Source organism: Rousettus aegyptiacus, unplaced genomic scaffold (assembly GCF_014176215.1).
Source record: "Rousettus aegyptiacus isolate mRouAeg1 unplaced genomic scaffold, mRouAeg1.p scaffold_m13_p_6, whole genome shotgun sequence".
Taxonomy (NCBI): domain Eukaryota; kingdom Metazoa; phylum Chordata; class Mammalia; order Chiroptera; family Pteropodidae; genus Rousettus; species Rousettus aegyptiacus.
Genome location: NW_023416309.1, coordinates 109,864,639 through 109,879,270, shown reverse-complemented (window position 1 = coordinate 109,879,270; position 14,632 = coordinate 109,864,639). Strand labels below are relative to the sequence as shown.

The following is a 14,632-nucleotide window of genomic DNA, read 5'->3' as shown; positions in this document are numbered from 1 at the left end:
TGTCATTCGAGCCTCGACTGGTCTCATAAAGCGGGCCGGCGGAGCTTTATGATAATACTTCTTTTACAGATAAAAAAAAAACAAGCTCAGGGAGATTAAGTGACTCGCCCAAAAGCACACAGTGATTGCGCAGTCGTCGCGAGACGGAGCCGGGCAGGGCGCAGTCGCACCCCCATTCGACGCCGGCGTCCGCCCTCGAGTCTGAGCGGAAAGACCCACCCACTCTCACTGCTTTTCTCTCCAGGGTCTCCCTCCCCGAGGAGCCCCCCACGGCCCCTCCACAGAACGTCATTGCCAGCGGCCGGACCAACCAGTCCATCATGATCCAGTGGCAGCCGCCTCCTGAGAGCCACCAGAATGGCCTCCTCAAGGGCTACGTCATCAGGTAGAGATGTCCACCCCTGGGACAGGAGAGCAGCCCAGACCCAAGGGGAAAGGGGTGGCGGAAGGTCGGGTGCGGATTGGAAAACAGTGAATGCACGCAGTCCTCCTGTGTCCCATGAGGACCAAGCTACAGGAAGTGCCCACGCTATGGCAGGGAGGATCGAGGTTAGACACCTAGAGCTTCCAGCTGTGACAGAGAGCCTCGGAAGCCAAGAGGATGGTTGAGAGACAAGATACAGTATAGTCTAAAGAGGGCAGGGTTAGGCAAGTCCACGGTCGATGCCACAGGGAGACAGGTAAGTTATCTGCGGGGCCGACCACCTGGGAGCCACAAATACTTCATCTTGGGCCAGATTTCCCTCAACTACTGCGCCAGGCGGAAAAGTGGAAATCCTTTCTTCCTTACTGTAAAAGGAAGCCCAGTTATATAGACTTTTATGTTTACGTTTGTTTGACTGAGGGAATTTTACTGACAACCTCACAGTGAGATACATTAAGTGTTATCAAAATCTGGTATTCGTCAGTGAAAATCAGCATGTGATTGGAAGGTACGGAGAACGCTCATTAATATTCTGAATTCTGGCCAGGCAAGCTCGCGTGTCTCTTTGCTGCACGTAGACCCACTCAAAGCATTAAAATTCCCAAAACGTGTAAGAAGTTCGTCTTGATTTGGCTGCTCCGTTGTCAGTCCGCTTTGTGGTGGGTTCCTAGTGGATCCCGAGGACGGTGGTTCTCAAAGTCTGGTGCCTGCACCAGCAGCAGCAGCATCGCTTTGAGAACTTGATAGAAATGCAAATTCTCAAGCCCCTCCCCTGGCCTGTTGAATAGGAAACTTCCAGGGTGGGCCCTGCAGTTTAACAAGCCCCACAGGTGTTGGTTTTGCACCTGAGGCTTCCAGAACCACGGCTCTGGGGTGCAGCAGTGCATCGGAGTAGCCGGGGGCCTCTAATTTCCCGATAATTAGACACTGAGATACGTATGCTTCATGTTCTCCCGTGAGCTCCCCAGCCTCCCAGATTCGCCTGTGTGGAGCCCACGTCTTTATTACCATATGTTCCTTTTTTTTTTTCCCCCAGTGGGAGGTAGAAAAGCTTCGAGTGGGTAGCCTCAGGGTTTTTCTCTCTACCTAAGTGAGTGGCTGTCAAAAGAGAGAGCCACTCCTACAGGGGGAAAGAAAATGAGCCCAGCCTTTGAAGACGGCTCTCCCGTCAGTGACCCCTGGAAGCTGAGACCAGTGAGATCATCCCAAGAAATTCTCGGCGCCCCTAGTCGGCCATCCCGGCCGTCCTCCCTCATTAAAAAAAAAATAGTCCAGACGTACACCCTGGGCCTGTGTCATCCAGCGAGGTAGCCACGGGTCATTTAGTTCATGTAATTTAAATGAATTAAGTATAAAACTACAGACTGACTTCCTCAGTTGCATGAACCGCATTTTAAGCGCCCGAGAGCGGCGTGTGCTGGCTCGCGGCTGCCGCGCTGGCCGGCGCGGGCCTGGGACGCACTCGGGGTCCCAGACGCGGCCGAGCAGGCTGGCTCCGATGGCTGCATCCCGGCGTTCCCCCCTCAGGTACTGCCTGGCCGGGCTGCCCGTTGGGTACCAGTTCAAGAACATCACGGATGCCGAGGTCAACAACCTGTTGCTGGAGGACCTCATCATCTGGACCAACTACGAGATCGAGGTGGCCGCCTACAACAGCGCCGGGCTGGGCGTCTACAGCAGCAAAGTCACCGAGTGGACCCTGCAGGGGGGTGGGTGTCGCGTCCAGTCCCAGGCTGTCGCACACTGTGCCCAGCTACCCCATGGGGTGGGAGGGCTGCCGGGAAGAGGACGCGGTCAGGAGGGGCGCGCGGTGAAGGCAGAGGCGCCAGGGTACACGCGTACCCTCCGCGAAGTTTCGCGCTAACTGGATCACGGAACAGCCGACATTTAGCACCGTAGCCCGGACCGCCCGAGCATTTCCGTATCTATCGCTCCCATTTATCAGTACCCTGCCAAAGGGGTCAGCCAGCTCCTGTAAAACCCAAACTAATCTAGCGGAAGAGGGCATCTTACATCCACACAGCAAGGGAAGACGGGGTGTGGGGGGCGGCCGGGCAGGGAGCGAAGCAGGCAGCAGACCCCTCCCTGCCTCGTCTCCGCTGACTGCGCCCCTCCCCCCCCTGCCCCCACCCCGTCTGCTCCCCCCGCAGTCCCCACCATCCCTCCGGGCAATGTGCACGCGGAAGCCACCAACTCCACCGCCATCCGCTTCACCTGGACCGCCCCCAGCCCCCAGTTCATCAACGGCATCAACCAGGGCTACAAGGTAGGTGAGGCCTGTCCTCAGCCCAAGAAGAAGCCGGGAGATTCTCCGGGGGAGGCCCCAGGCTGGGGAGGGGGCGCAAGGCGAGAGAGGGGGCAGAAGAGAGCCCCCCACTCTGTTTCTGAAATCATTGGTCCAAGCCAGTGATTGGTCCAAGAGGAAACCTGATCGAGGCAAAGGGCACTCTGGCTCTCCGAGGCCAGGTACGGGCCACGGGGAGGGTGGATACAGAACCCGCTTCTCACTGGCCGGCCGTGGCTCCGACGGGTATGCTGCTGGTGCCTGTGTCCTTGGGCTTGACCCCGCATCACCCCCCACGGGGTCGCGAAGGGCGCGGGACTCGGGGCGAAGTCCCCGCTCTGGACGAGCTGAGCCCAACTCTGCTCACTCTTCTGGCTGCTGCGGAGCCCAAATCCATTCCACGTCCTCATTTGCCAGCGAGGACGAGACCGGTACCCACCTGTTCCTTCGGGTGGAGTGAGGGCCAAATGAGGGGACGTTTGTAATTCGGTGAGCACAGCGACAGACACACAGTAAGTGCCCAGGAAATGATGTTAGGAATATTAGTAAAAGAAATGTTTGCTCGGGTGGCTGTAACGAAGCCCCACACACTGCGGGGCTTACACAGCAGAAATCAGTTTTCACACGGTGCCGGAGGCCAGAAGGGCAGGGTCAGGGTGTCGGCAGGCTTGGTTTCCGCCGAGGCCTCTCTCGGGGCCTTCCTGCAGAAGGCCCCCCTCTCTCCGCGCCTTCCCCTGCTCGTCCCTCTGTGTGCGTCTGAGTCCGGCTCCCCTCTTCTCAGAAGGACATGAGTCAGCCTGGATCAGCGCTCAGCCTAACGACCTTGTTTTGATGTAATCGCTTCTCGAAAGACCCATCTCCGAACCCAGTCGCATTCTGAGGTCCTGGGCGTTCAGACTTCAGCATACGCATTTGGGGAGAAACAGTTCGGCTCATGACAAACAGTAACAGCAGGAGGAGTGACAGCAGAGACGATGGTGGCGGTAGCAAATTTGCTAGAATTGCGCCTGCGTGAAAAGCCGGAGCTTCCCAGCTGTCCCCTCCCCTCCCGGAACTCAGACCCGGGATCCCACTCCTGGCCTCTCCCCTCACCCCACAGGGAGCACCACGCCGACGTCCCTGTAAGCTGGAGAGAGGCGGGTCACGCGATGCGTGGTCCGTGCCACGTTTTTTGGCCATGCCTCAGCGTCTCGGGGCAGGGCGGCGAGGCGGCCGGCTCCCTCCAGACGCAGGACGGGTTGGGCAGAGCATTTGAGGGACGTGCCACCAGGAAGCCAGCCACAAAGGGGACAGAACCATAGGCTTGGAGCCCAGGAATCTAGTGACCTCGAGGTGACCGCCGCCGCTTTCGGAAGGCTCCCGCACCCCCTCTGGGCCGTGTCTGCATCTGCGCGACCACGAAGGTTATTCTCGGGACCAGGAGCCTTGGCCATTGTTACTACAAGTTGGCAGTGGCTGGACAGGAAGGGACTGAGATTAAATCATGACGAGGTGGGCCAGAGCCCGACGTGCCGCAGCCACAGTCCTCTTGCTCCTGGCAGGCGGGGCCCCGGGGTAGAGCAGGCTGTCCTGTGGCTGAATGCAGGCAGCGCTGGCTGGCTGGCTGGCTGGCAAAGCCTGCTAATTGGAACTCTGGGGGGAGGCAGGGGAGGGACGCAGGGAGCCTGCATCGTGCTGAGCAGCAGAGGAGCGGAGCAAAGAGCACTTAGCTTCTCACGGCCAATGCTAAGTTTCCTTCCATGTACGGAAGGGCCGGGCTGCAAGATTCTAAGGCAAATGGCTCCTGGAGGACCAAGAAGGCCAGCAAAGTGGCCGGGACAAGTGGGGCAACCACCCGTTAGGACCCAGAGGAGAGGAAGCTGCAGACGAGGCCTGGTCGGTACCCCGCACCTCGTTGATGAAAGTCAGCAGGGATGGATGTCCCAGGGATTTGGAGCACAGTCAGAAGAGCTGACACTTCCGGGCACGCTCTGTGTGCCCAGTGGGCTGCTAGGGCTCACCCTCCTCTCCCACGAGGCTGCACAGAAGCCCCAAGGAGCATCATCGCCACCCCCATTTTACAGAAGAGGCACCTGAGGCACGAGAGGCAAGTGTTTTACTCAAAGCTCAGGTCTGAACTCTAGAGCCTGTGCCTTCTCTTGCACGAAAAAGGAAACGTGTCCTCTGCGTTCATTGTAAAATAATAGCTACGACTTGATTTCGTCTGAGTACGAGTGGATACAAGAGGCGATTCTGTTTCTTGCTTCTTTGGCCTTCATTATCTCAGGGAGGAAAAAAGCAGCATTTGTCCCTTGCATGCCTCCAGTGAGAACGAGTGTTTTTTTTTTTTTCTCTCCTTTTAAGTATGAAAAATTTCACAAACATTTATAAAATTAGAGAGAGGCCTGTAATGAACACCCATGCACACCTTTGTGCCTTCGACAGTTACTAACTCACAGACACCCCCATCTCTTCTCCTGAGAACTATTTCGAAGCGATTCCCAGTTTTATATCATTTCATCCATAAATATTTCTGTGAAGAAATATCATGAAGCCTCTAAGACATCATCATTACTGTGCCTGAAAGTATCAACAGCCCCTTCAATATCATCGGCTGGCCATTTGGTGTTTGAATTTCCCCGACCGCCATTATCTCTTTGACCAGTTGGTCTGTTTGCTTCAGGCTTCATATGAGGTTCACACAGTCGCAGTTGGTTGGGGTTTTTTTTTTTTTTTTAGGTCCCAGTTCATCTATAGATTCTCTCTCTCTCTCTTCTCTTTCTTTCTTTTCCTAGTAATTTACTGAGTAAAGACTCCTAGTCATTTGCACTATAGAATTTTCCACGAGGTCTGGATTTTGCTGATTGCGTCCCTGCAGAGTCATTTAACACACGCCTCTGAAAACTGTATTTGCAGTAAATTGGAACTTAGAACCAGAGGCTTGATCAGATTCGGGCTGGATGATTCTTTTTTTTTCAAAATATCGCTCCCCAGACGGTGGCGTGTGTTTTCATGAGAACGCATACAGCGCGCCTGTCTTCTCTGGGGATGCGGTGACCACCGGCCGCGCTCGCGTGATCTGTTATTTCAATCGGGGTTGCAAAATTGGGACGGTCAAATGTTATAATTTTGTCTTGATTTATTAGCTGAATTACTTCCCGCCCAAAAAGAATTCTCTCCTTACCAACTTTTGGGTTGCCCAAAGGTACAGTTCATCAAGGAAAAGGTGTGATAAGTGCTCAGTTCTTTTCCATTACTTGCCAATTTTCAGAATAATGGAAAGGTCAGGCCCCTTAGCGTCAGAAGGATGATGACAGATGAGTTTAGACTGGGGTGGAAGAGGCATCTTTTTTGTTTTGTTTTATGTCGTTTGGGGTAGTATTCCCTCCTTAAGGATTTTGTTTGTTTGTTTGTTTAACACTTCCGATGAGTTTCAGTCCACTACCATGCTTATTCTGATTGATGCCCAGTTAACCCATCACGGGCCTCTTCCAGTTGACTCGTGAATCCCTTTGACATGGTGCCAGTTGAGTCTTCCTTAGCTTCCTTCCTATCCAGGGCGACAAGACATTCCAGCATTCCAAACTAGCTCTACTTTCTGCACCATGCCCGGGGTCAGCCTGGGGTCAGCCCTATCTTCAAGGAGTCTTTTCCTCCTCTGGCAGGAAGTGATAGTTAGAAACCACAGTCTGGGCACCAGGGGTGCTCGTTAGTCTAGCGCTGGTCGCTGTTTCTAGGCCCTGTTAATGGGCAGCTAGGAAATACTCTGTGGGGTTTTTTGTGGTGTTTTTTTTTTTTTTTTAAGATAAAACGCATACCGATACTTTCAATTCAATTTCAAGACTGCAAGCTTTTTAATAATCTCATTGGTCTTTTGTCTGTATCTCTCTTCTCCAGCCCGAAAATCCAGCTCCCACGGCACCAACATAATTACTCACCTTTTCTATCCCACAAACACCCACGACAACTTCAGAAGAGTAACATCAGCCCTTTGATTCCTGGAAACAGTTCCAGATCGCTGGCAGCTCTTTGTGTTCTCACAGTCTATCCCAGCTGGGAGGCACTTGACATCACTGGGCTGCGAAGTCTTTCAAAACAGTTTCTCACTATGTAATTTTGCTGCAACTCAATACACCGTTAGGTTCGTTCGTTTCATTTTGGTTTCGATTTTTTTAAGGATTGATCTTTTAATTTAATTTTCTTCTGTAATCGTGTAGCATATTTACATGGCTCCGAAGCTAAATCTACTCAGCAAAGTAAATTCAGAGAAAATCAGCCTGGATTCTCGTTGCTCTCCCTCCCTCATCGGTTTGGTTTCTTTTCCTTTGTTTTGGTTTTTCCTCACACTTCTTCGCTTTAAGCTGGTACACATGTTCCAAGGTCTGTCCCTCCTTTCTAGGATGAATGACAGCATACTCTACGCACCTTCTCCATCTTGCCTTTTTATTTACATTGTATCCTGGAGATCACGCCACAGGAGTGTACAGCTGGATCGTGCTGCATTATGGGACCTTCCTATCATTTAGTCCACCTGTCCCTCAGTGAGGACATTTTTGTTTGTTTGTTTCCAGTCTTTTACTGTCGCAAACATTCCTGCAGTGAATAGCTTGGTGCATATATCTTTTCATGTTTTCATATATAACTTTAGAATAGAGTCTTAGAAATAAGATTGTTGGGTCGAAGAGTAAATGCATATATAATGTTGCTACTATTGCCAAATTCTCCCCATGATTCTTTTTTCTTACTTTGATTTTTTTTTTAACAAGAAACAAATTGACGTGATTCGAACCAACACATGTAAAGAGATGAGTCTATAGCAGCGATTCTCCACCCCACCCCAGTCCCTCATCTACCTAGTTCTATTTCATCCAACCAGGTCATTGCTTACATGACCTTCCAGAATATTTTATGTGAATTTATGCGAACGCAGAGAGATAGAGAGGTAGAGAGGGAAAGAGAGAATTTCCCTTACTTTTTTTTTTAATGCCAATAGCTATCAGGCCGTATATACCATCCTATACTCTCAACGCCATCATGGACTACTGCTTACCCCAGATGGTTATTACTGTCTCCTGTAAGAGCCTGAAGTTCAGAGAAGTTGAGTGGCATTCCCGAGGTCACATCGTAAGGGACAGAGCTGGGCTCTCTCATCCTCCCTCTCCACCTCGCCTGCACATTCTGCCCCCGCCTTCCCCCCCCCCACACACACACCCCACTTGCAGTATCACCCTTCATATAGGGTTACCTCTGTGGGCCTCTGTTCTCTGAAGGGGAGTCTAGGTTTGATGCCCCTCCCCCAGCACACACTCACACACCCCGGCCTGCTTAGAATCCCAGATCAAAAGACCTCATAGAGATCAACACTGACCCCAAGTAATGAGCAGGCACAGAGATGGTCAAGAGAAGCCCTCGCACTCAGCTAGCCGCCATGAGTACCGCAGGAGGCGGTGGTCTTCACTGGATTCTCGGGTCCACAAATCTGAAGCCGGTGGTGGAGCCTCGTGCAGGTTACCCAGCCGTCCCGGACCTCAGTTACTTCTTTGTAGTGTCGCAGGACAATGGCCTCTGACTGGTCCTCACTCTGGTGATGAAATGGGACTGGTCAGTGATGGACTTAACCCAGTGCCAGGCACACGCTGAGACCTCATCAGACGGTAGCCCGTTGTGCGCTCGCTGAAGCCCCGAGATCCTATCCCACAGCTGCCCCTTCAGGCCACGGAAGGTGCAGAAAGCAGTTCTGGTGTCCTGGCCCTGACGGGGAGGCCTCTTAACCCTAAGCCGCCTCCTCTTCTCATGCAGCTGGAGAGGGACAAGTGGCTTCAATCCCAGAGTGGATAGTCTAACACACCCACAGCCCTGCCGCCATCTTGGGCGTCAGGCCTGGACCTGTAGGATAATTAAGTCACTGTCACTGCCCAAACCACACTCCGGTACCCTGTGCACTTCTTCTGGGCCTTCTTCTAAAGAAAATGCCCCATGATATGGTTCTTAGGCACCAGGAAAGACATGCTTTGTCCTTTATTTTTTTAAATGGTAGTAAGTGTAATTGGCCTAAACCCGGTAAAATAATATTTACCAAGATTCCGCATTTGTGGGGGAACACACCGCACAATTAATTCTAACGGTGTAATTAATTCAAATTTACATTAATTAAATTAAATTAAAACATGAAACTTGTTTCTTAATCTACTCCAAAGAAGTTCGGCAATTTAATTGCTATGAAACAAGATAACCGAAATAAGGATATTTAACATACTTATTAAATGCCACTTAGTATTTCTGATTAGTATTTTTAGGGTCTAATTAGTGTCTAATTAACTTGCTATAGGCTATCTTCTCACAATACCAATTAAATTTCAAAACATCCTTTATAAACCCGTGGTTATGGAAGGAGAAAATTAAGCATTGTTATAGGCGTGAGTTAATCAGGAGACATCAGCGTGGTATTGTTTTATATTTATAAATACCCGCGCTCATTAAAACTCATCGAGTGGTGCTTTTCACCATTAATTGCTATTTAATCAATTTCGAATAAATGAGGAAATCTCTGAGCCCAGCTGTCATTGTTGGAGACAGATGAAGGACCCGGAAAACAGGAGCAGAGGCCAGGGCTGGAGGGGCGAGGAGGCGGGGAGCTTATGGGCAGTGCGTGTGGAGCGGGGATTAGACGAACGGCCACGCCGACTTTCCAGACAGGTCTTCTTGCCAGCGCTCCACTTCCGGGTGATGTTTAAGATTGGAATCCCAACCTGGAGCGAGTTTAGAAGAACCAGAGTCATCCCCAAACCAAACTTCCAGCTCCGTAGGAGAAACTGCCCCAGCCCAGAGGGAGAAAGGCGTAGGAGGCCAGGCAAATCAGAGACCCCCAGCCTCCTCCTAGCTGTGTGATGTCGCACGAGTCACTTAGCCTCTCTGAGCCTCAGTTTCCTCGACCTGTGCAGTCACTCACTGCACACTCGAAAGGACGCCACGCTCTGTTAAATGCTCCACTCCCGCCTCCTTGAAACTCTCACTGATGTTTGCACAGGGAGGCCTTCCGCTGTCATTTTGCACCAGAGCTGCAAATTACGTCGCTGATCTCAGTAAAATACCTCCCTTGCGGGGTCGCCGTGGGGATCAAGGGAGAGATGACTCATGGAGAGCACCCGGCACGGTGCCCTGTAGCTGGCCCAGCCCATGGGGGAGCCCTCGGCCTCCCTGGGAATGTTCTCCCTGCCCTGTCTGAATGGCTGGCCTCTCCCCCCCAGCTGATCGCCTGGGAGCCGGAGCAGGAAGAGGAGGTTACCATGGTGACGGCTCGGCCCAATTTTCAAGACAGCATCCACGTGGGCTTTGTGTCTGGCCTGAAGAAGTTCACCGAGTACTTCACCTCCGTGCTCTGCTTCACCACTCCCGGGGACGGGCCTCGCAGCACCCCCCAGCTGGTGCGCACCCACGAAGATGGTAGGCAGCACGCAGCCCCTGCAGCCTGCCCCCCCATTTCCCCCCCACCCGAAAGCCAGGCTGGGCGCTCCAGGCACAGGGCGGTCCTGGTCTTGTCGCCCACCATCCCGGGGCGCCGTGGGCATAGTGTGCGCTGCCTTGCAGACAGTGGTCTCTTTCTGGCTCTAAGCGATGTTGGGTGGGGTGGGGGGCCCTTTTGGGGTACAGTGCCTGGGCCTGTGGGACACCTGAGCTTCACTGAAATCCTGGACACCTCGCTGAAGGTCAGCTGGCAGGAGCCGGGGGAGAAGAACGGCATCCTCACAGGTAGGTGCCTCCGAGTCACTGAACCAGGGCCAGGGAAAGGTCATCTAGCCCACGCCCCTGCCTTCCACCTCGCGTCCACCCGAAACCTCCTGGCAGCCACGCTCAGAAAGTCCCCAGAGGAGGCCCCCAGCCCGTCCACTCCGGAGCACACCCCAGTTCCTCAGCCACAGGCGTCAAGTGGCAGCCACGGTGACTCGCTCTCTTTCACGCAACGCCCACCCGACAGGGGCATCGCGCCAAGCGCGCACCTGGGGCCCCAGGCGCCATGCGTCCGCCCCCCTCGGCCCCAAAGCTCCCGACGTGTGTTGACTGCCAGACTCGTGGAGAATGAGTGAGAGGCAGGGCAGAGGGCGCGGCCGGCTCATGGCCACAGCCAAGCTCGTGCCGCGCGTGGGGTCTCCCCAGGGTACCGGATCTCCTGGGAGGAGTACAACCGAACCAACACCCGCGTGACACACTACCTGCCCAACGCCACCCTGGAGTACCGCGTCACGGGCCTCACCGCGCTCACCACCTACACCATCGAGGTGGCCGCCATGACCGCCAAGGGCCAGGGCCAGGTGTCCGCCTCGACCATCTCCTCCGGGGTACCTCCAGGTAGGTGCCCCCTCAGCGGGTTGGGGCAGCGGGGAGGGCCCTGGCTTCTTGTTCTGCTCGGCATCCAACTCAGGAGGTCTCCGCTCTTTCAGGAATGTTGACTTTCTTCCCACAGAGCACTCCCCCCCTCGGCCTCCTTGGGTGTCCCCCAGAGCAGGCTGCATCTCACGAGTCCAGGTCCAGTTTGCAGACTCTGTGGGCTCCTCTTTCTTCCTCCATGGCCTGTAGAAAACCATGGGCCCCCAGAGGACCCCGCCCTGGTCTCGTTCCCCCCGCTGCCCTCTTCCTTCCAGGCCGGATTCCACACCAGGCAATGGCACCTGTGATCAGGGGAAGAATCCTCACTGTCACCCAGAAAGTCTAGATAGGATTCCAACCAGGGGACGAGCTGGCTGGGGAGGGGAAAGAGCGGGCTGGGACCAATCTCAGACCAGGCTCGAAGAGCAAGCCGAGACCTGCTCTCAACAATCACGTCTGCCAAACTCCGCGACCTTGAGCAGGTCACAGCCCCCCTGTGCCTCAGTTTCCCCATCTGTACCTATGGGGAGAGGGATTAGATCACCTCGTGGCCTGTCTGGATCAGTGAGGCCAGGCCTGTGTGACCTGGCCAGAATCCTTGACCTGTCCACTGAGATGGCTGAGGTACACAAGCTTTGGCTGACCCCAAGAGAAAATAACCGTGCCACAAAGAGTCATGTGCTGCTGACCAAGTTCAGGGCCAAGTGCCTCATGTACATCAGCTCATTTAATTCCTGGGGTAGGTGGTAGTACTGTGTCCGTTTACCACGGAGGACATCGAGGCACAGAAAGGTTAGGCAACTTGCCCAGAGACACACAGTGTGGACACAATGGCGTTAGATCCCAATTCGGACAGTTTGACCCCGTAATCTGTGCTCTTTCTTTTCATCCTGAACCCCAAGGTTCTTAGTCAGAAAACAGATGCTGCCTCCTGCCCCCATCCTTCCTTCTTGTCTCCCCGAACCGTTTTTGGGTTTGGGGGGGACTCCAGTGGGGTTTGAGTGGACCGAGAGAGGGACTGTCCTTGTGGTTTCTTTCTGAGCCCGGCTTGTTTTATGCACCCTCCAGCCCCCTCGTGAGCACCCCACACACATCCGGACCCCAGGAGAGGAAGCCCTGGTGTGTCCAGCCCCTGGTCTCTGGCCAGGGAGCCTCCCTTTGGCCCTGGAGGACCTCTCAGCCCCTACCCCTGTCTTTGGCCCCTGCTGTGAATGCGGTGAGCCAGGGGTACAGGAAGAGGCCTGTGTCGGCGGGGTGAGGCCTCGCCATGCTGCCCCCCTGAGGTTTCTGGGGAAAGTGCAGCACAGCGCCCTCTGCGCCCAGAGAGGTCCGTCCCATGTGGGCCACCTCTCTCCCTGTCCTGTCTTCCTTCTGCAGAACTCCCAGGGGCCCCCACGAACCTGGGCATCTCCAACATCGGCCCCCGCTCCGTGACCTTGCAGTTCAGGCCAGGCTACGATGGGAAGACCTCCATCTCCCGCTGGCTGGTGGAGGCCCAGGTAAGGCCTGTCGCAGGCAGCCCTGGAGCCTGGCAGCCTGCTTCCGGCCGTGGGCGTGCCCAGGCTCCTGGGTGCAAAGTCAGGTGTGTATGTACGTCTTGGTGAATTTTCACATGCAGCTACCTGATGGCCAGACACACCAAAAAAGGCTGTGCTTTCAATACTCCACCTCTATCCTACCTGTACACCTGTACACACACACACACACACACACACACGTGCGCACACGCACACCAACACCCTCAGGTCAGGGTGGTGATGTGGCTGGGCTAAAAAAATAACCAGCTGCCTCCTGCAGCTCTTTATTTTTCTTTTACTATTATTATTATTGCTATTATTATTATTATTAATTTCCATTTCTCCACCCCTCTCCCTTTGCCAACCATTAGCTTGTTCTGTAGATCTATGAGTCTATTTCTGTTTTGTTTTGTTTTGTTTTATTCATTTATTTTTTCAGATTCCACATATAAGTGAATCATTTGATACTTGTCTTTCTCTGAGTTATTGCCCTTAGCATAGTAGTCTCCAGGTCCATCCATGCTGTCGCAAATAGCAAGATTTCATTCTTTTTAATGGCTGAGTAATAGTCCATTGTGTATATATAACCGCATCTTCTTTATCCACTCCCCTATGGATGGACACCCAGGTCGATTACAGGCACTGGCTGTCACTAGTGATGCTGCGATGGACGTGGGGTGCATATATCTTTTCTAATGAGTGTTTTGGATTTCTTCCCGTAAATACCCAGAGGTGGAGCTGCTGGGTGGTGTGGTAGCTCTCGTTTTAACTTTCTGAGGAACCTCCCTACTGTTTTCCATTGGCGGCACCAATGCATAATCCCTCCAACAGTGCACGAGGGTTCCCTTCTCTCCACATCCTCGCCAGCTCTTGTCGTTGGTTGATTTCTCGATGATAGGCCTACGACCCTTTAAACCCGCGATTCTCAGTCTTGGCTGCACCAGGGGAACCTTCAAAAGTTCCAGTGCCTGGTCCAGCCCCCACAATTTCTGACTCCGATTTAGCTGGGGTAAATTCTAGAAGCATAGTGGGGTGTGCAGGAGAATGAGCTGATGTGCTAGGTCTGGGGCGGGGCAGAGGAGTAGGTTTAGGACACAGATTCCGAGGCAGGCGGGCTCAGGGTCACACGTGCCGACACGTTTAAGGGCCTGGAAAGGTGGCAGCCCCGCCTGGTGCCTGCCGGGCGAGTCCTAAGGTCCGAATCAAGGCCTTCCCTGGGCAGGGCTTGTAGCTCTTAGAAGCTGGGGCTCACAGCCCCCCGTTTCAGGCTGCAGGTGGGACAGGTCTAAGCCCGGCTCCCTTCTCCAGGTGGGCGTGGTCGGGGAGGGAGAGGAGTGGCTGCTGATTCACCAGCTCGCCAACGAGCCGGATGCCCGCTCCATGGAGGTGCCCGACCTCAACCCCTTCACCTACTACAGGTAACGGGGCAGGAGGGGGAAGGGCTTCCCACACCGGGGGTGGGGGATCTGGGGGGACTTCAGCCCTGGGGCTGTGCCCTCACCGCCCTACATACCCCTCCCCCCACCAGCTTCCGCATGCGCCAGGTGAATATTGTGGGCACCAGTCCGGCCAGCCAGCCTTCTAGAAAGATCCAGACCCTCCAGGCGCCCCCTGACATGGCCCCGGCCAACGTGACCCTGCGCACGGCCAGTGAGACCAGCCTGTGGCTCCGCTGGATGGTGAGGCCCCCAGAGGGCAGCGGGGGAGGAGTGTCTCCTGGGTCCCCCACGGGCCCCATCAGAGGGACGAGCACCGAACTTCCTACGACTCCCTCCCCTCTCATAAACCTTGCACCTGGAAGGGTGCCTGATAATCCACCTCAGCGAAGCAAACAAATGCCCCACGTGGAGAGGAGGAGCTAGGAAACACTGTTTCTTGAGCATTGTCCTGTGCCAAGCATTTTGCATTTTTTTTTCTTCCTTGTAATCCTCCCAGTAATCCCGCAAAGGACACGTTATTATCCCACTTTATAGCTGAAAAACAAAAAACGAAGTCTCGGAGAGGTTAGGAAGTCACCCTCGGCCACACAGCTCCCGGGGTGGGCCTGCGATTCAGATGTAGGTT

General features: G+C 54.0%; 1 protein-coding gene across 2 annotated transcripts in view; it reads left to right on the top strand.

Moving 5' to 3' along the window:
* Positions 1-14,632, top strand: part of SDK2 (sidekick cell adhesion molecule 2) — a 233,402-nt gene that overhangs the window by 171,471 nt on the left and 47,299 nt on the right. For both annotated transcript variants that reach the window (XM_016143599.2, XM_016143598.2), the window contains exons 16-24: positions 245-385; positions 1,952-2,133; positions 2,575-2,690; positions 9,935-10,130; positions 10,338-10,436; positions 10,842-11,033; positions 12,429-12,550; positions 13,877-13,986; positions 14,097-14,247. In XM_016143599.2, coding sequence (XP_015999085.2) covers positions 245-385; positions 1,952-2,133; positions 2,575-2,690; positions 9,935-10,130; positions 10,338-10,436; positions 10,842-11,033; positions 12,429-12,550; positions 13,877-13,986; positions 14,097-14,247 — 1,309 coding nt within the window. The remainder of the gene's footprint in view (positions 1-244; positions 386-1,951; positions 2,134-2,574; positions 2,691-9,934; positions 10,131-10,337; positions 10,437-10,841; positions 11,034-12,428; positions 12,551-13,876; positions 13,987-14,096; positions 14,248-14,632) is intronic.